Source organism: Artemia franciscana, chromosome 3, assembly GCF_032884065.1.
Source record: "Artemia franciscana chromosome 3, ASM3288406v1, whole genome shotgun sequence".
NCBI lineage: Eukaryota > Metazoa > Arthropoda > Branchiopoda > Anostraca > Artemiidae > Artemia > Artemia franciscana.
The window spans coordinates 45119274-45139801 of NC_088865.1; the positions used below are offsets into that span (position 1 = coordinate 45119274).

Sequence of the window (20528 nt, forward strand, 5' to 3'; positions counted from 1 at the left end):
TCATATATAATCTTTTAAACATTCTACCAGGAGAATTCTTTCAATTATTTTATTCACAATTTACTGTTTAATCAAAACCTTAGTTCAAGAACCGTTCCAAACTGTAATTTTAAATTGTATGAAGTTTATAAATATCTATGTTTAACAAAATCAAAGCCAACGCTTAGATAACCTAATGCCATTTGATAATCTAAATCAGAATCAGACATCTTAATTTCAGAGCCATAAACCTGAAAAACTGGTGATATTTTCAAAATATTAAGCAATAAACTTCGATAAAAAATAATAAATAGAAATCAATTAAACAATAATCGGGAAAGTAATTTTTTTTTAGAAAAACAAAAAGCTATATTAAACTATCAAACAGTTCGTGGTAACGAACTGTAGTAAGGAGCGACCCGGCTCAATAGTAACCAAAACTCTAAAAAATGGAATTTTGATACCAAAAGCTACATCAAAAGAATCGCATTTTAATGCTGGTTTTAAATATATAAGTTTCATCAAGTTTAGTCTTACCCATCAAAAGTTACGAGCCTGAGAAAACTTGCGTTATTTTAGAAAATAGGGGGAAACGCCCCCTAAAAGTCATAGAATCTTAACGAAAATCACACCATCAGATTCAGCGTATCAGAGAACCCTACTGTAGAAGTTTCGAGCTCCTATCTACAAAAATGTGGAATTTTGCATTTTTTGCCAGAAGGCAGATCACGGATGCGTGTTTATTTGTTTTTTTGTTTTTTTGGTTTTTTTTCCCAGGGGTGATCGTATCGACCCAGTTGTCCTAGAATGTTGCAAGAGGGCTCATTCTAACGGAAATGAAAAGTTCTAGTGCCCTTTTTAAGTGACCAAAAAAATTGGAGGGCACCTAGGCCCCCTCCCACGCTAATTATTTTCCCAAAGTCAACGGATCGAAATTCTGAGATAGCCATTTTATTCAGCGTAGTCGAAAAACCTTATAACTATGTCTTTGGGGACGACATACTCCCCCACAGTCCTCGTGGGAGGGGCAACAAGTTACAAACTTTGACCTGTGCTTACATATAGTAATGGTTATTGGGAAGTATACAGGCGTTTTCAGGAGGATTTTTTTGGTTTGGGGGAGGGGTTGAGAAGAGGCGGATATGCTTGGGGAACTTTCCTTCGAGAATTTGTAATGGGAGAAGAAAATTTCCATGAAGGGAGAGCAGGATTTACTAGCATTATTTAAAAAAAAAAAATTAAAAAATAAAAGTGAAAAAGGTTTTTCAGCTGGAAGTAAGGAACAGCAATAAAACTTAAAACAAACAGAAATTATCACCCATATGAGGGGCTCACCTCCTTCTAATATCTCGCTCTTTACGCTAAAGTATTTTCGGTAATTTCAACTACTTATTCTACGGCTTTTGTGATTCAGGGGGTCATTCTTAATGAATTGGGATAAAATTTAAGCTTTAGTGTAAAGAGCGAGGTACTGACGATGGGGCGAATCCCCTCATATATGTTATAAAACATGAGAATACAAAAGTTCTTTACGTAAGCTAATTTATAAGTTACGTAAATCTTTTACCAATAAAAAGATTCGTAAAAAATTAAAAGTTCTAGTTGCCTTTTTAATTAACCAAAAAATCGGGGGGCAACTAGGCTTCGTCCCCGCTCTTTTTTTCTCAAAATCATTCGATCAAAATTATGAGAAAGCCATTGAGCCAAAAAAAAAATGCAAATTTCGTTTTGATTATTCCTCTGCGGAGAGCCAAAATCAAAACATGCATTGATTCAAAAACATTCAGAAATTAAATAAAAAAAACAAGTTTTTTCAACTGAAAGTAAGGAGTGACATCAAAACTTAAAACGCACAGAAATTACTTCGTATATAAAAGAGGCTGCTTCCTCATCAACGCCCCGCTCTTTACGCTAAAGTTTTTTTACTGTTTTAGAAAGAAGAATTGAGAGAAAGTGTCAAACTTAGCGTAAAGAGCGGGGCGTTGATGAGGAAGCAGCCTCTTTCATATACGAAGTAATTTCTGTGCGTTTTAAGTTTTGATGTCACTCCTTACTTTCAGTTGAAAAAACTTGTTTTTTTTTATTTAATTAACAAGAAGAAAGAGAATCCTGTAACAACCTATAGTATAAAACTACCAGAAATTATTACCGAAGAACAAATAAAACCCGAAACGAACAGAAGTTGATATAGACAATCATTACGAGCATAAAAATAACAATGCTGATACAGATAAATAAATAAATCCCAAAGAGAGTAAAGATTAAATTGGTTACTTATCTTAAGCTAAAAACGAACAAAATTCTACAAAGAGGGTCTTGGCTACAATACCCAACCCTTTTCCTCAGATCTGTTTAAGGACAAACTTGGCAAGTTTAGTATAGCCCAAGTTAAGCTAGTACTGGCAAGCAAGTTAATTCATCCAACCAAAATCGTATTAGGAGCTTTTAAAGCAATTCCTGCTTTTTAGGCAGCCTTATTGGTATTCTAGATACCAAGCTGAACTTAAGCTGAGTAAAGGTGTTGGGACTGAATCATTTAATTTTTCAATTTTAATTTTCTTGTAAAAGTATTCACTTGCAATTTCCCTTCATTCTCCTTTTTTGTTGTACTTAGGATGTCCATCTGGATATATAGTGGAAATATTAAATGTTTACTTCTACAATTCACGGTTTTGAAAATATCCTTATTACAGTGTCCACTAACTGTTCGTGTGATGGGAAGACAGTTTGTTGTTCATCGTTATTGCATCGCCCATATAGTTCTCTGGAAGTGTCAACTGTAGTACCCTTAGTCGTTCCGGACACATTACAAGCACGGTATTTTGACAACGTGGATGCACTTTGTGTCTTTTGATTTAACTCTGCCCCCCTCCCTCAAAATTACCTGACATTTTCTAATCAGTACCCTTAGCATAGTTAGATACCCAGGATCAAACATGCCCCTCCTTTTCCATTATAAAACATATGTATAAACAATGGAAATTTGCATGAATGAAAACCCTTGCCCCTTGTTGGGTCGTCTTGGGTCGTGTCATCCCAGGGATATTTGTTGAACCTATTAATTTCTTTGAAGAAAGTGATATTTAATTTTGACAGGATGTTCTGGTAGTTTTGGGGGTTTGTAGGAAAACATGTTGCAGGAAGAGCGGTTTTTTGCCCTCCAATTACCCTTGAATCTTGCACAAACACCAGAACTTCCAATTTCCAATTGAATGAACCTCCTTCAAGTTATAATGTCCACCTTTTCGTACGAAAGGGCATGAAAAAATACTATTCAAGTTAGGCTTTATCACTCTTTACTTAGGCACCGCTTATGTGCTACCTTTGAAACCTAAACGAGCCAAAAATTGCCGCGGCAGATACCAAAGACATTGGTTATCTATATAGTTAGAATTAACTATAGATTTGTGTTTGAAGGGTAAGTAATAGTGAAGAGAGATCTTTGTAATCCAAGGAACTTAAATCAGGATAACGATGGGGTTGAGTTCCTCGTCATAACTAAACACTACAATGAAAGATTATTGTCTCATTGCGATCAAACAGCTTTTGTTAGTTTATTCATACTATTTCTCCTTTTGCGATTTCACCATAGGCTAGATATATCTAAAATTTAATGATTATTTTAATTTATTTTGAAATTTGGCATTAAGAACCAACAGTTGACGAGAAGCAAAGAAAAATAGTACTTCTGCAATAGTCTTTTTAGTTATTTAGTATTACAACGGATTTTACAATTCCTTATTGACTCCACTAACATTGGCCAATCGTTCACAATAATTACAGTAAGCATTATTAAATAATGTTATTCCTCAAAATTTAGTTTATTTACTGCATAGTCAAGCTTTTTATCCTAAAGTTGTCATTAAAATTATCTTCTAAAAATTATCATTGGAAGGGATTCTTAAAAATTCATCATGGTTGCAGTAATACCTGCAACTTATTAAAAAGCGAATTAATAGGAAGGGAGTAGCTTGAGAACATCATAATTATGACAGTGACTGTTCCTTATAGATACTTGCGATCAAAAGTAAGTTTTTAGAGTTTGTAGTTCATGGGAGGCACCCTTATATACATTTAGTAGAGTAGTAGATATTTTTACATTTTTATTGTATATTTTATAGATTATTAAATGAATTCTATAGATTTTTATGGAAGTATATATTATGTACTTTTTGCAAATGTTTTTATGGGATATTATATTGTAGGTTTGATAGATTTTTATGCATATGCTATATATTTTTTAATGCACACCTTAACTGTTTTGCTAGTTTTCTTTGGAGCATCGTCGTTAATTTGCTTCGGCACAAAAACATTGGTATTTTCTTGACTTGACTAGGAAAAACTCTTCAGGATCTTCAGCTACTGGAAAGGATCTCAAATAGCAATGAGAAAGTACCATAATACATACCTGTTCTTTAGAGGCTGTAATTGGGTTGGCAAATACGTTCCAGACAACTACTTCGTTACAGCTGGGAGTGGTTAATGATCCGCGGTACCTGTAAAATTTTCCAAGGTCCTTGGGCAGAAGATCGTTTACTCGAAAACCAGAATTGCTTCGAAAAGTGTTTGTCTCAGCAACTCGAACTTCTGAGAGCATGTCAACAATAGGATTAAGATAGGGATTATCGCTTTTTGATTCCTAAAAACAGATTTATTTACAGGGTAAAATTACCTATAATACAGATAAAATGTTACAGCTTATGCTAAGTACTATTTGGCCGAAATATTGCAGCTTAAACACTACAGTAAGAATCAATAGGGCAAACAAATATTAGTTTTAAAAAAATCTCAGTTTTTCCTCAAACATTTTGAAATACTATTAGAAATAAAAAAAAGAGTTTGATCATTGTTTTACTCAGGAATTGATACAAATTTTCCTGAAAATTAAAATATGATTCTTTATTAATAAGAAATAATTTTCGGTGATTCAAAATTTTACCTACACCAGATTTCATGCTGTAATTGTTAATTATCATTTTAATTTATGTATTTTATTTCTATTTTATTAATATGACTAGATTAAAATCAGTTTGTTTTTAATTACATAATAAGCCAAGGTTTCAAATAAAACCGCTTTTGATACATTACTCTTCGTGAATAATAGTCATGACAATATTAATGAAGCTAAAGAAAATAAGTTGATCTGCATAAAAATTAAGAAAAAATTGAAGAATTCCAAAGAAAGGTGTGGTCTTGATGAAAAATAAACCATAAGATTCAGAATATCTTCTGAGAGTAAAATAGCAGCCTTTATATTTTGGCGATTGACATTTCTAGTGCTTTCAACTCCATTTTTCAATCAAAAGCATTTTTTTCTCTCCCTAGACAGTGCAGTAAATCATTTTTATTTTCATCTCCACGAAAGATATACGCTATTGTTTTAAAAATGTATTTGGTCTAAATGCTGCAATACACAAAAATCCTTTTAGAATGGTTACTGAAAACAATTACCAAGCCCAGTTGATCTATCTATCGACAAAAGTCGCTTGTGTTTTGTTCTTTCAGCGGATAATATAGTTGCAGTCCTAAGCACCTTAACTCTATTGACTTATGACTAAGTCAAATTTATGACGTAGGTTTTAAACCGATCCTCCAGAGTTGAATTCCCTGTCTTTAGAAAAACAGTCCTTCCAGTGTTACCATTGAAGGTGATCCAGCTACTATTTCAATTACTATCTCAAAATGGCATTCAGTCCTTCGTCTGGAATATCAATCAAAGCAGCGGCAGCTTATAATTGAATGTTTGGACAAAAACCCTACAAAGATACTACAAACCTATCACCAGACAAAAGGGCTAACTTAATAAGAGAATGCATAAAAGAAAACAGTGTTGCACGAAGGGGATTCAAAAACAGATCCTTGAGTCTAGGGACCAATTTCGATCTTGCTTTTATTTTAAACTATGTATAAGGTTTAGGCATATAAGGTTGTAAGATCACCTTATCTCTTATACAATTTGTCGTAATAGTGTATTCTTATAACAATTTTTAAGTGTTAGATTTTATCTTGATTCTAATTTGAGTTGGGAACTACATAGAGGTGTTGTAGCAGCAAAATTGGCAAAAAGGTTTGTGTTTTCTAAAAGGGCTAAGGATTGAGCTTCCATCAAAAATTCTAATTGTCTTTACCATTCCATTATTGGTCTGCATTTTTCCCTATTGATTTTTTCTGTGGACAAACTCTAATAGTTCAAGTTTTGAAAGGGTCGAGATTTTGTATAATAATTTTTTTCCTGTTTCAAGTGATTGCGTAAGATTTGAAAACAGTTTTTAATTTCTTTAAAATAAAAAAATAATTGTCTTAAAGATAAATTCCTGAATCAGTTTCTACCCTTTTTACACCCTCCCAGAAAGCTCCCATTTCCTTCAAATCTTTCTTTATGACATCCTCCATCCGCAACCACATACGACCTGCTTTCCGTTTAGCCCTAGACCGTTTGCGGAGAAGGAAAATCTTCGGCAATCCATCACTATACATCCACAGAACGTGCCCTAACCACCTCAAACTTTCTCTCATTATAGCCTTGCAAAGCGGGATAAAATCACACTTAAATATGGTTATATATGGTCATTCAGCCGAATGGGAAGAACAATTCGTAGGCAATTTTTCTGGAAAAAATCTAGCAAATCTTCGTCTGCTTTTTAGAGCGCCCATGCTTAACAGCCGCACTTGACAACCGTCACCACTGTAGCTTCCTATATTCTAGTCTTGGTTTGCACACTTATCTTACTGTTCTTCCAAACTTTTTTTTTAACTGTGAAAAAAAAACATTGATCTTTGACTATTCTACTTTTAACGCTTCACGACTAACGCTGTCTTTACTAATAATGCTACAAGGTAAGTGAAGCTGTCCATCTGATGAATCATTTCGTTGCCCAGCGTCAACCTTTAATCTTCACTTATTCCTAGTCTTAGTGACTTGGTATTCTTAACATTAACTTTCAAGCCCATTCTAGCACCCTGAACTCGCAAAACCACTAAAAGTTCATTCATTTTGCTCACAATTTCATCTAGGATGCTTCTATCATCAGCATAATCAAACACGGTGAGATTTGCCTCCCCATTTGATTCTGTGGTCTTCTACTGCCTTTCCTGTGCTTCTTACACAAAATCCATCAAATGATCCATATAAAGGGCGATAAAACACAACGTTGTTTAACTCCTGATTTAGTGCGAAACAAGCTGCTGACCTCATTTCCTACTTTAACCGCAGCAATGCTACTCTCGTAGAAACCACTAATCCCTTTAATGTGTTTGTATGGTATACCATTACAAGGATGAAACCTTTGCTAAAGCTCTTCTATCAATAGAATCGGAAGCTTACTCACAATCATTAAGACTGAGGACCAAAGGTGTTTGATTACTCAAGAAATTCTCTATTATCAACCTAAGAGTGAAAATTTGGTCGACACATCCTCTACCTTTTCTAAAACCGCACTATTCTTCTCTTAAAACTTTGTGTACAGCGTCTCTCAGTCTAAAGAGTATTTTATTGCTAAGTAATTTGCTACCTACAGAGACCAGACTAATACCTCGACAAAAAAATTGTATCCCTGTTATGAAATTAGAAATTCCTCGGTGATAATATTTTGGCTCAAAAGTCCCAACGAGGATCTTTGTTCCTGTGGTTTGCGGGACTCGATGTGGTTTGCGAGATCAAGAGTAGTGTTCAGTTGGTCCCGAGGCTCCAAAAGCACATTTTCGTACGAGTTTCTAATGAAAGATAACTTAAATAATTACACAATGTGATCTAACTTCTAAAATCTCTTTATTAGGAGGTACATAGCAGAAATAAGCGTACCATGTTAATCTTAAGGAGGTAATAACTCACCCCTTTCTGCAAAAATCTTTGTAGAATGAAATCAAGGATCATATTGACTTGAGTGTCTTGGCAAAAATAGAGGGGAACAGGGGAAATGTCCCAGTAGCAATGTTTGTCCAATGAGTAAAAAATTTGCTTAACATGTCCCTTCTAAACGACTCTCTACTCAAGCTGAAAATCATTTCCTCCCCCAGAAGACTATAATCTGAAAGAAATAAGTCCCTGGGCTTTTACCAGGTGATCCTCTTTGAATCAAATAAAGCTTAATTTTTGCTAACTAGTTATAATATAAGCTTTAATTAAATTTTAATTTTTAGAATTGTTTCTCTTTTATTCAAAACGTAGTTAATGCGTCTTTCAAACAGTTTGTGGTAATGAACCGAAAATAAGAATTGACTTAACCAAAACTCCTACAAAGGGAATTTGAATAAAAATTGTTGCATCAAGGAATTAGCTTTTTATGCTGATTAAAAATATATAAAAGTCCTAAGGTTTAATGCTAAATATCAAAAGCTACAATCCTGAGGAAATTTGCCTGGTTCTTGAAAAAGGGGTGAAACACGCTCAATAAGTCAAGCAATAAAAAAAAAACAACACACCATTAGATTTTGCCTTTCAGAGAATATTACTGCAAAGGATTTAAAATCCTGTCTGCTAAAATGTAAAACTTTGTTTTTTTTTTTTCAGAAGAAAGATCACGGATGTAGGTTTATTATTATTATTATTATTATTATTATTTCTTTTTTTCCCGGGGATGATCGTATGCAACCATCTAACCAATGACTCTAGAAGACCGGAAGAGGGCTCATTTGAACTGAAATTGAAAGCTGCACTGTCTCTTATCAGTGAACAGATGGATGACAATTTGCCTAACTCCAACGCCCCCTATTTTCCTCATAGACATCCGATCCAAATGTTGAGATAACCATCGGGTTTAGCATAGTTGAAAGCTCCAATAGCTATGTGTCTGGAGGAAGGACTGGTCCCCACAGGCTTTGGAGAATTGTCTCTAGGCTGTGCAATTTGCCCATCATTTCTATTTAGTATTTGTTATTGATAAACATATGAAAAACTTTTCTAAGGAATTTTTGCGGGGGGGGGGGAGGTTCCAAAAGAAGAATTTTTCAAGGGAAGGAAAGTTTCCGGAGAGAATTCTCTAGGGAAAGTGTTACACATGGAGGGAATGGGGGAATTCCTGGCTGGACTTGAAAATTTTTCAAAATTATACAAAAACATAATTCAACTGAAATTCAGTAGCAACTTTAAAACTTAAAACAAACAGCAATTACTCTGTATGCAAGGAAAACTGTCCCTTCCTCATCCCTCACTCCTTACGCTAATTTTTGACTTTTTGTCATCATTCTATAAGAAAAAAACCCTAAAATACAAGGTCTGTTGAATATAAATAAGAAGCATTTTAAAGACCCTTTATGACTTTAGCGTAAAGAATGTGGTTGGAGAAGGGGCAGATCTCCTCATTTACGGAACAATTTCTCTTCGTTTGAAGTTTTAATGCTGTTCCTTACTTTCATTAAAAAAAATTGGTTTTATACGCAATAAGGCAAGGAGTTACGTTTTATTTAACTTCAGGTGCTGAGGAGGGTGACAACCCTTATAATTTTTATACCTATGTTTTATTATCATGCCTAACTTAAAGATATTTTTATGGACGGGGATGGGGGTATTTCATGGAAGACAATTGTTTTTATAAAATTGGAAATATACATAACACCTGGAAATTAAAATGGATGAAGGAGTGGCGGGAAAATGAGAAACCTTGATATACCTACATGATCTTGACGGAAAATATAAAAAAGAAATAAATATTGCTATCCTACTACCAATAATAACAATTTTAATAAGATATAATAGACGAAGAATTATTGCCCGTGTATGAAGGGCCACAACTTACCATGACAAAAACACCAAGAACGAACAGTCCATCATATTTCTGTAGGGCATCGGAAAAGTTCCCATATTTTGTGTTCCAATGTACCAAATGTAATTCTGCTGGGAATCTGTCGACCAAAAAAGTTGTTTAAACTTTCCAGTAGGAGACAAAGAAAAAAAAACCAACAACGGTCGATAAGGAAAGGAATCTCAGCCAGTTTTGACGAAAATAGTAATTCTTGGTGTAATTTGAGACCTCTCTTTTAAGTACTAAATAAAAAAAATTCATTTCTACTAAAAGTATTAAACCACCTTAAAATTTGAAACTAACATAAATTATCTCGTATATTAGGGAGGATTCCCTAATATACTAATATAATTACTCTTCACTCTAAAGCTTTTTAAGAACTTCTATAAAAGTTTCCGATTATAATAACACGACCCTTGTGTTTCAGGAACCTTTCTTAAAGAATTGAGATAAAAGCTGAAAATTTAACGTAAACAGGCAATGGAGGAGTGGAAGTCCTCCTAACACTCTGAATAATTTCGGTTTCTTTTAAATTTTAAAGTTGCTCCTTACTCTCAGTAGATAAAACTTGTTTTTTTATATCTAATTTATGACCGTTTTTCGAATATTCCCAGGAAATATATCCCTCTCCATGAAAAATCCCCCCACGTAAAAATTCCTCGGTAGAAATTTCCTCCAACCTACAATTCTACCTCTAGGAAATTGCTTCCGGATAATTGCCCCTGAAAATTTTTGCTTACGATTACACCAGAAAAATACTCCTTAGCGTACTTTCATTTGAAAATAAACTTATTTTTACTTAATTTCAATCCTTTAATTTTTAATCTAAAGGTAATGGGAGATAGCCACTTCTATGGAAAATATTTTCCTGAAATTAACCCTCCCCACAATAGAAACTTTCTCCTGCAAAAATTCCCTATGGTGAATTTCTTCTGGTGATAACACACCGAGGGGTAATTTATGCGTTTACTAATTCCCCCTTCCAAGTGCAAAATATCCCAGAAAAACCTCAACTCAAAATTTCTTGGGAAAATTCCCCTAAAGCATTTCGACATGCAAAATGGGGTAACCAACAAGAAAGTAAGACTAAAAAAAATGAATTTTATGCAAGAATCCTAGCAAATTCTCCCCCCTTCCGTTTAAAATCTACCCTGGAAAGATAAATGTCAAAAATTTCCATCCCAATTGGAAATTCTCCCCGTAGAAAATCCATCCCCAGTCCCCCCCTGAAAAATGTCAGTATGCTTCACTATAACAAGTACTATATGTGAACAATGGCAAAATTTCATACCTTACGACCCTTCCTCCGTGGGTTTGGGGGGTCATTTTATCTCCAAGGACATAGTTATTGTACCTTTCAACTATACAAAACAAAATGGTTATCTAAAAATTTCGGTAGGTTGACTTTTGGTAAGAAAAGGGCATGTAAAGGGGGCTAGATGCCCTCCGATTTTTTTGGTCACTTGAAAAGGTCACTAGAACTTTTAATTTAGGTTCGAATGATTATTTTCGCAATGTTCTACGACCATTTGTTCAATAGAATAACCCCTGAAAAAAAAGAGAAATAAATGAGCACTCAACTAATGTCAAGTTTACACGACCTTTTTTTTTATCATTTTCGAGTCATTAATTTTTTCGTTCAAGTAATTTCATGCTTTTATGTATTATAGATATACTTTCGTGTTTTCCAAACTTAAATTAAAAATTTAGTCGTTTTTAATTTTTTCATGTAATTTTGAGCTTTTATTCAAGTAATTTTGAGTTTTTAGGTGTTTGGTACAGTAATTTCGTCTTTTAAAATTTTTGGTTAAGGTTGTTTCGTCTTTTTTAATTCTTGTCAAAGCAATCTACGGTTTTTGTAATTTTTTTTTTCAAGTGATTTCTTCTTTCCCCCAAAACATTCCTTGAAAATTAGAACTTTATTCTATAAGTGATTTAAAATATTGCTGACAACTTTTTTATTCAAAAGGAGGCCGGCTGTTCGTTTATGGTGCTAGTTTTAACATTTTAATAAAAATACCCTCTAAATAACAAAGACAAAAAAAGAATTTCGAACAGCGTGAAGAATAGATGAAGGTTTTTTTCTAAAAGGGGAATATATTATAAATTACAGAAAATCAGAAAAAAATTTAAGTCAGAAGTAAAATTTGAAAAAAAAGGTAAAAGGAGCATAGAAAAAATCCGACAGTGGAAAGGGTTTACATATATTTGAGAAGTAAGCTAATTGATTCAAAAGTATATTTTTTTTAGAGTGGGGAAGATTCCAGTCCCAAAAAATCGGTTGTGATCAGAATTGTGTAATGCAGGGCAGCAGACAGTGCCACAAGACTTTTTCACTTAAACGATATTTTCCCCAGCATCTGTGATTTTGCAATTTCACAAGCAATTTGAAAAAACTTGATAGTTAATAATAGATAATGGAAAAGGTTAGGCGTCATTACGATGTTTTTGTCTTTTAATGGTCGATATTGTTTCTGTAAATTTGCTTAAATTTAAATAGTATGAAAAAGAATAAAACCAGTTTGTTAAATAGGATTGGAATGAAATCGTAAAATGAGAAGATTGTGGCATGAGGGTTTCCGCTCGAATGCTTCAATCGTGGGAGGAGAAAAGAAACGAGTATTTTATATGCAAAACGTTGTTTTCTAAGTTTTATCAATTTTCGGGTGGCTAAATGTGGAATATAGTTTAAAATTAAAATTCTTATGAGGTAAATTTAAAAAAATTGAAAAAAAATTAGTTTAAAAGGACAATTATCACTTTTTTTGAGGGAGGGAGGACTTAAAGAAAGCTTAAAATTGTCAGGTTTGTATGATTTTTGGGGTAGCAGACAGCACGCAAGACTTTTCTAATTAAGAGTTATTTTCTAAAGCGTTTGTAGTTTTTAGATTGTGTAAGCTTTATATGGTTATATTCCCCCCTCCAATTTGATTGTTGAATAAAGATTATAGGAATCTGCAAAAAAATCTAGTAAGAAAAATAAAAAAAATTGATAGGATGGGCACCTGTATGGCTTTTTTAAAATGGAAGTCAAACTAAGAAAGATCGGAGTTGAGGGGGTTTTACTGACCTCTTAATGTTGAATTCTTTTAGCTTACTTAGGCGTAGCTTGAAAATAGTGTAGTTCATAGCTAGGTCTCCGTTTCAATACGCTTTGTACACGATATATTATAGTTTAGTAGTAGTATGGTATATTTGACTTGAAAAGCCCCGCAGAGTCACGGCCACAAACAAACGTAAAAAAAAAGAACAAAAAACAACAGCAAAGAACAAAAAAACAACAACATACAAATCCAATTACAAAAAAGAAAACAACTCAAAAATACTAATACAAACAAGCAAAACAAAGTCATTCCGTAGCACTCTCACGATGCGTTACACCTACTCAAATAAACCGCGCCAGATTCTTGATACTATTAAAACACCCCCTCCCTCCCCTAGAGTGTTTTTCCACCCAAGGCTCATCCCCCTCATCTACTCCAAAAACCCCAGAAAATGCAATAGATTTCCTCCCATTCTCCACCCATCGGGCAAGTGTAAGGACCAGTCTTCATTCTAACCCTTCCTAAAAAATCTATTTCTTCCTCCTAGTAGCATAAAATTACCTATATAAGAAATGACCCACTTAATATCTTCCCTAGATGGTCCAGATTTAAAATATACTTCCCCTCCCCATGCCTCTTTTACCCTAGGATACAACCCCTGAGAATCAGACATTTTGATCTGGCACCCACATTTCTTTATTCCTACCTCTATCATATTCACTATTACGTTCATCCGTCATTCCATATGAATCTATAATTGCCTTAATCTACTCCATCCATGAACATCTTCTTCCGTCTAAGAAAATAAGCCAATGCTTCCCTTACTAACCTATGCTTCTCCATATTTACCTCTCTTTCCCAATAGTTCACCATTGGTGATTGTTCCCTACTCCTTAACAACCAATTCCCAAATCACATTTAATAACTAAGCTATTAAACCTATCACTCAAAATTAACATCCTTCTCAAATACTTTAATTGTAATCTTTCTAACATAATAGCCTTATCAGACCCCCAACTTTTGCTCCATAATCCATTATAGACCAAACTTAGTCTCAAGCATCCACTTCTGTAACTTAATATCTTCAAGACCTACTGACCTGAAGGGACTAATTGGAACCATTCCTATTACCCTATTCCCCTTTTTTGACTAATTCTACATGCTTACCCCATTTACCCTCCTTTGTTAACCCACAGTCCAGGTAAAGAAGCACATCCACAACAGGTAAATTTTCTAGTCGAAACCTAAACTCCTCTTTCTTCCCCTACCCGCTTCCCCTGAAAACCAAATCCACTGATTTACAAACATAAACCACCAACTTTTTCTCTCGTAAATATCGCTCTAAAATGTTCAAATGGTCTGGTAAAAACGTGGTTTCACATCAACAAATTGCTATACAAATGGTTTTTTTCACTACCCAACTTAAAATTATGTGCTGCGTGCAAATCAAAAAAGTTTACCGCTCTAGATCTTTCATAAATTTAAGTTTTTCTTAGATTGAGGTTGAGGGTCAATTTTTTTAATGTAAAGAATACCGTCCTAAAAAGACAATTCCGAAATTAGGAAGTGATTTAGGGGTTTGATTTAACATCCCTACGTACATCAGAACATTAAAGCAATTTGGATTGAGGATGGAGAGGGTAAGGTAGTCTCTAAGGCAAATTTGAGGCACACTAGAGCCTGACTTTCCGTGAAAACCCTTCATCGTCCTCGAGTTTCAAAGAATTTTCGCTTCTCCGATTCTTTGTCTGAAAGTTCTACTTTCTAAATAATGCTGGTAAAGCTTTGAGTCAGATACAGGGAAAGATTTGAGGTACAACAATTCGATTTTACCTAAAACTTCAACTGTCCCAACACGGAATAAGATTTTGCTTGTCAAATACTTAATCTTTTCTTCGATTGATTAATACTTACCCCTTTTCTCTGAGGATTCTCCCAACCAATTTAAAACAAGTTTTTCAATTTCCAGATGAGCAGTTCTAGTCTAAGCAGATGATTTGTTTAACTTGTAAGAAACAAATACTCGAAGCTGAAGAGAAAGTTGTTGTGACTGAAGAAGGAGGAGACGCATAAGCAAATCAAGTAAAAAGTGAAAACGAACTGACGTGATGGCTGTTGTGGGGGATTGTTTTCACAAATCTAGCCACAGTTCTTACAAAAATGTCAAGACCATTGACAAGCACTTGCGATTCTTAATCAAGCAAAATGAACCCCAGAGGAGAAGTTCAAATTTTCAGATAGAAATTGCCTGATAGAACTCGATTTAAAAACCGATTACTTATTTTGTTTTAGCAGAGTGGTTTTTTAGAAGACTCACAAGAAGGAAACAGCTTTCGTGTCCACACAACAGCGTTTGGTGAGACAATGGTGGGACTTCGTCAAAAGCACAACGACCGCTGGTCTGAGAAAATTCAGGACCGAATTCTAGCAGCAAGTTCGGATCTACATTCAGCAGAGGTTGTATGCCATGAAACATTACTGCAACTTTGCATCTGGCAAGAACCTCCCTTTGAAACATGCAGTAAATCTGAATGACAAACTCAAAAAAAGAAAGGTAGGAAAGTAAACATGAATCAAAAGCATGCATTTGAAGAGGTGATGTAGTTCTTTGAAGCGAATGGTGACGAACAGTTAACAGTTCATAATTTGGTCAACATGATGAATTAGTTTCTCGGTCATTTGGAGGGCCCTCTGTTTAGCCCATTTTGCACGAAGAAGCTCGTCTAGAAGAGGTTGACGGATTAGTGATTGCAGAGACCGATGGCAAGGGTAGTGTTGTCACATTAAGGCCCATAACTCGTGCTATACTGCTAAAATCTTACGCACAACCAAATGATAGCGACGAAAACCAGCAGAAAATGAACATCATAAGTGCGGTGCTGAGATGTTGAGAAGCGACATTAAACGTATCACTCAAGATATGACTGAATATGTTAAGACGGACAACCTGAAAAATCTCGAAGCAAATTTCAACTACTTGCCACAGACTCTGAAGTTCTCTCTGGGAAACTTGTTCGTGGGCAAAGATACTAAACTGATAATAGCTGCCATTGGCTAAAGAATCATTCAAGCCACTACACCTAGGGTTATTAAACTTTCCCTTCAAGTGGGACCCGCAGTGAAGGTTCATCATAAGCAAGGAATCTACAGTCAAGTTGATAATCTAACCTTACGGATTTCTGTTTATCCTACTGCGAGACCAGTTTATTTGAGTGAAATGCTTCGATGTCTGCAAACATCGAAATATAGGGGTCACAAGGGAAGTTCTGTATAAATCACGTTGCTCACAATGCAGATTACAATATAAAAATGATCAACGGACACGAAACGATCCACGCTATCGGACTATTAGTTGCAGTTATACCACGTCTTCAGTCGTCACAAGCGCTCAAACGACGAAAAACAGTCAGTGTGAAAGAAATACTGAAGTCAGGAGAAATACCTATTATTTACTACAGAAATTCAAGTAGCAAGCCTTCCATCCTATATCAGGAATTACCGAGACTTTTTACTCCAGATCTTTCACGAATTTTGTATTTTTACTGGAAGATGTCAAAACAGTTTCGTGTCCTAATCCCAAGTTTGTAAGGAACACTACAGACTATTTTTCCTTTAATGGAGCATCAGTTTACCCAAAAAATGCTTTGGTGATACATATGCCGATGATTGATCTTAGCCCAAATGATCCTACATGTATTTATACTAGCCTACTTTTAATTTCGTAAATGCCCAGTTTGGAAATGCGGCAGCATACCGGTTACGCCATACGGTCAACCATTTAACTGGAAAGCATTGAGTATTATAGAGTCTGAATCAAAAGGAAGTCCTTTGAAACTCATAGTTTTACTCTTGGAGACTTTCACGCTAGAATGAGCTTCTTAGCTGCCATAAAACATCTGATACTAGCTTCTGGTTTGCAGGAAATGTTGGAGCTGATATATGCACCGAATGCCGTTCAGGAGATTCTCGCTTAGAAAGTGGGGCTATTAGAGCTCACGTCATTGTTGATTGGTCCCTGAATGCCTTCTAGCGGCAGAAACGTACAATGTTGGCCCGACAGTGGATTTTGATCAGGTTGATCTTTGCAACAGTTCAACCGAGCTTCCAGTTTTTTACTCAGCATTTTTTGGTGTCTGAGAAGGATGCATTAAATTTAAGGAGCTAGAACAAGAGCCCTTAATTAGCGTGTTTGCAAGCAAGCTCGGGTCACTAAAAGCGTCACCGTCGTGGACATTACAGATTTCAAAGCTCTGGATTGATATTTATATAAATACTGCTGATTTACTGAAGTTTCGATTGTGGCAAAAAGAAAATGCAAGTGGAACCTTCACCTCTACATTGGTGAATAGATGCTTCGGATCTTTGCATCTTCCAACCATCACTTGTACGTGCAGTTCTACAGAACTTATCTCCAGAAAATATCGAACATTAGAGAAACAAATCTTCAGGTGTTCAAGGAATATGAAGACCAAAATCTCGTGATACGACGCACTGAAAGATTTCGGGCTGGTCTTTCCTAGACGTGATCATAGAGTAAGTATTAATTCGCTCTCTTAAAACTAGTGGAAGTATATCACGTAAACATGGTATGAGTGAGTTGCAGTATCTAACATGGCTTTTATCTGCTCCTGGGCGGGCTGCTTTCAGCTCTGCCCTCCAAGAACTCACGGGTGTAACATTTGAGACTAGCGAGCAGCACAAAGATGCTGGAGAGACAAGAATGAAACATGACGTTAAAGATGTTGAAAAGGTTATCCGCTTTCTCCTAGATTTGTAACCTGTCACAAATGAGCCATGTAGACAAGGCTATACGAGGCTATACATTTGAGACTAGACGAGGAAAAGATGCAAATATTTACTCTATTAATAGGAAAGCTGCTATTACTATGAGAGTGCAAAGTAACCTTATTTCAGCAGCAGAACTGCCTACCATTGACTTTGCTTTAATGTTTCAAAGGCTGACCACTGTTGCAAAGAGTTCAGATGTAGAACTTCACATGTTTTTCAAGTACGAACTCTGCTTCTTGCTACCTTTGTTATTTGAGCCTAATGGTCTCCCTCAGTAGGTGGAAAAAAGCTTAGGGTGCTTGGGACTCAAAATCTTGGATGAACCTCAGTATGTAGTAGATGGCGGGGTCTTTCTACATCGTTTTACTTGGGAAAAAAGCAGCACGTTTGCAGATATATGCAGCAAATACATCGATTATGTGACTTGAAGATATGAATCCACTTTTATGTCATTTGACGAGTATTTATCTGGACCCTCAATTAAAGACGTGACGCATGGGAGAGGAAGAATATCTACAGGCTCTCCTAAGACTAGCATTCAGCTGCAGATGCATCGTTTAGTAAAAAAAAGATGATTTCCTAATCAACGCAGAAAACAAATAGGCAATCATCAGCATGCTGTCCGGCTACCGTAATGATGTGAGATTTGAAACGAACCAGTCACCAGCTGATGCCAAACTGCTGATTGTGATGACTGGGTTCAAGTCAGCAGAAACCAACCCACTGTTAATAGGAGAAGATACGGACTTACTAGTCCTTTTACGGTACCAAACGAAGGGAGACTGTAAGCCGATTTATTTCCATTCCAAGTCAAAGTCACGGAGAACTACAGGCCAGCTATGGGGTATATTGGCAGCTAAACTGAAACTTGTTGACGTCCTTTGCGACCAAACTTTATCCTACGTGCCTTTCTCGGATGCGCTTCGACTTCACAAATTTATGGCATAGAAAAATATACACCACTAAACCACGCGATAAATAAGAAGACTTTCCAGGATATCAAGGGAAAATTCCTAGATTCAGCTTCTCATGACAACATTAGAACAGCTGTAGAGAAGGCCATGCTTATCTTATTTAAGGCTGCAGAAAATAAAACCAAGTCTTGACTAGGTTCGCTACAGAAAATTCTTCGAAAAAGTTGGAAGTTCTAGGAGGTATGTTGAGGCAAAAAAACTCCCACGAACTAGTGATGTTTGCAAGTATCATTCGCTTCGAGCATACTTCCAAGTAAAAGCGTAGAAAAATGTTGAGTGTCGACTGGATCCTTTAGAGTTCGGCTGGATTGTGCGGAAAGAAGAATTACGACCTGTGTATTCAGATACACAGGTATTTTCAGTTAATTCTACCAAATGTGAATATCCACAGATCTATGTTTTAAAACTCAGCAAATGATCGGTTTTTTATACCCTCCTAGGCAATTTCTTATATTGAGTTAATTTATTTATGTTGTATTATAGAATCGCAGGTTTATGGTTGTTTTTTTCCTTTTTTTTCTGTCTACTTAACAGTTTTATCATTGTATTATGGGGGTTATAAATAAATAAATAACATATATATACATATATATATATATATATATATATATATATATATATATATATATATATATATACATATATATATATATATATATATATATATATATATATATATATATATATATATATATATATATATATATAGATCGGCACCGCCTTCCCTTCTCTCAATGCTTCACTGTAATGGGAAGACCGAGTGTACGAAGCTGCGATGTTCTTGCTAAGGCATGGCTTAAAATGTAACTGGGCGTGTGGCAATTGTAAAGTAACAAGCTGTTCTAACTTCAAAACAGTTGATGCCAAAACCCTCAAAGGCCATGGTAGCAAAGAAGAAGAAAAAACTTTGAATAGCTTTGCCACTATCCATTGAATCTCTGTGTTACTGTGATTTTTATCTTCCTTGTGTAATTGATCTCTGTGTTGTATTATATCTGTTTATATTTATACCTTATTTGGAACTAGGGTTTCTTCTCAGCTAAGGGAAGCTCTTTCATAGAATATTTTTCGTTGCTGCCAAATATGCTTTCAACTTCACATCCTCCGCATTCTTCTTACTCACTTTCACAAAACAAAGATTCCACACAGCTTAATATACACCTGCAGGCTGAAACTCTGCCCGAACCTCACTCTCTCTCAAGTCTTTAAACTCCCAACAATTCTGTTGACATTAAGCATTTAGTTTCATGTTTATCAGCAAAAAAGGCGTAGAGATTACATATCTCGTAACATTTCCTGGTATTTACTCAATCAACTTTTTGCCTCAACCTTAAAAATATTAAATTTGTGAAAAAGCTAGAGTAGCAAACTGTCCGGATTCAGAAACTGCACATATTGTTGGTCAGGTAGTGAAAGAATAATTTAGTAGCTAATTGTTTGATGTTGACCCCTTTTCACAAGTTTTAAAGACTAAAAAGCCCCTGTAGGTTTTTCTGCAAAAGCCTCTGTTAGGATACTTGGATAAATTTGACATTATTCAATATTGGTTAAAATGTATCATCAGATTAAGAAACATAGACTAGAGAGTTTGAGCACTTTGTGAAATGTGTTGGGAAAGGGAATAACAAATGACTCAATTTTTTGAATGCGTGAAACGATAAGTAAAAGTTAAAATAAATTCACATGATATATGGAAGACCAAGGCTTCCAAGATGTTCCAATGATTTAGACAAATCTTATCTTCAAGAGGGAATCATAATCAAACCACCGAAACTAAATGGTATAATACCTGGCCGAGCTTTAGTATCCAAAATTTCTTTAAGTTTTGAGATTCTCGTATGGAATATGCTCGCTGGATAGTGTGCTTTATTTTTGAAGAACTCCGAGGATCTCGTAAACGAGCATATGCCAGTACCGATTTTTTATTTTAGAGAAGGTCTTTATTTCTCAGTCGTAACCTCCAAAAAAGGTTTTAATCACAAGGAAAATAGAGTTTTAGAAGC

General features: G+C 35.2%; 1 protein-coding gene across 1 annotated transcript in view; it reads right to left on the minus strand.

Annotated features, from left to right (window-relative positions):
• LOC136025547 (carbonic anhydrase 2-like) overlaps positions 1-20528 on the minus strand; it is a 44044-nt gene that overhangs the window by 11546 nt on the left and 11970 nt on the right. The window contains exons 4-5 of the mRNA XM_065701575.1: positions 9714-9819; positions 4388-4618 (exon numbers count right to left, since the gene is read on the minus strand). Of these exons, the coding sequence (XP_065557647.1) occupies positions 4388-4618; positions 9714-9819 (337 nt within the window). The remainder of the gene's footprint in view (positions 1-4387; positions 4619-9713; positions 9820-20528) is intronic.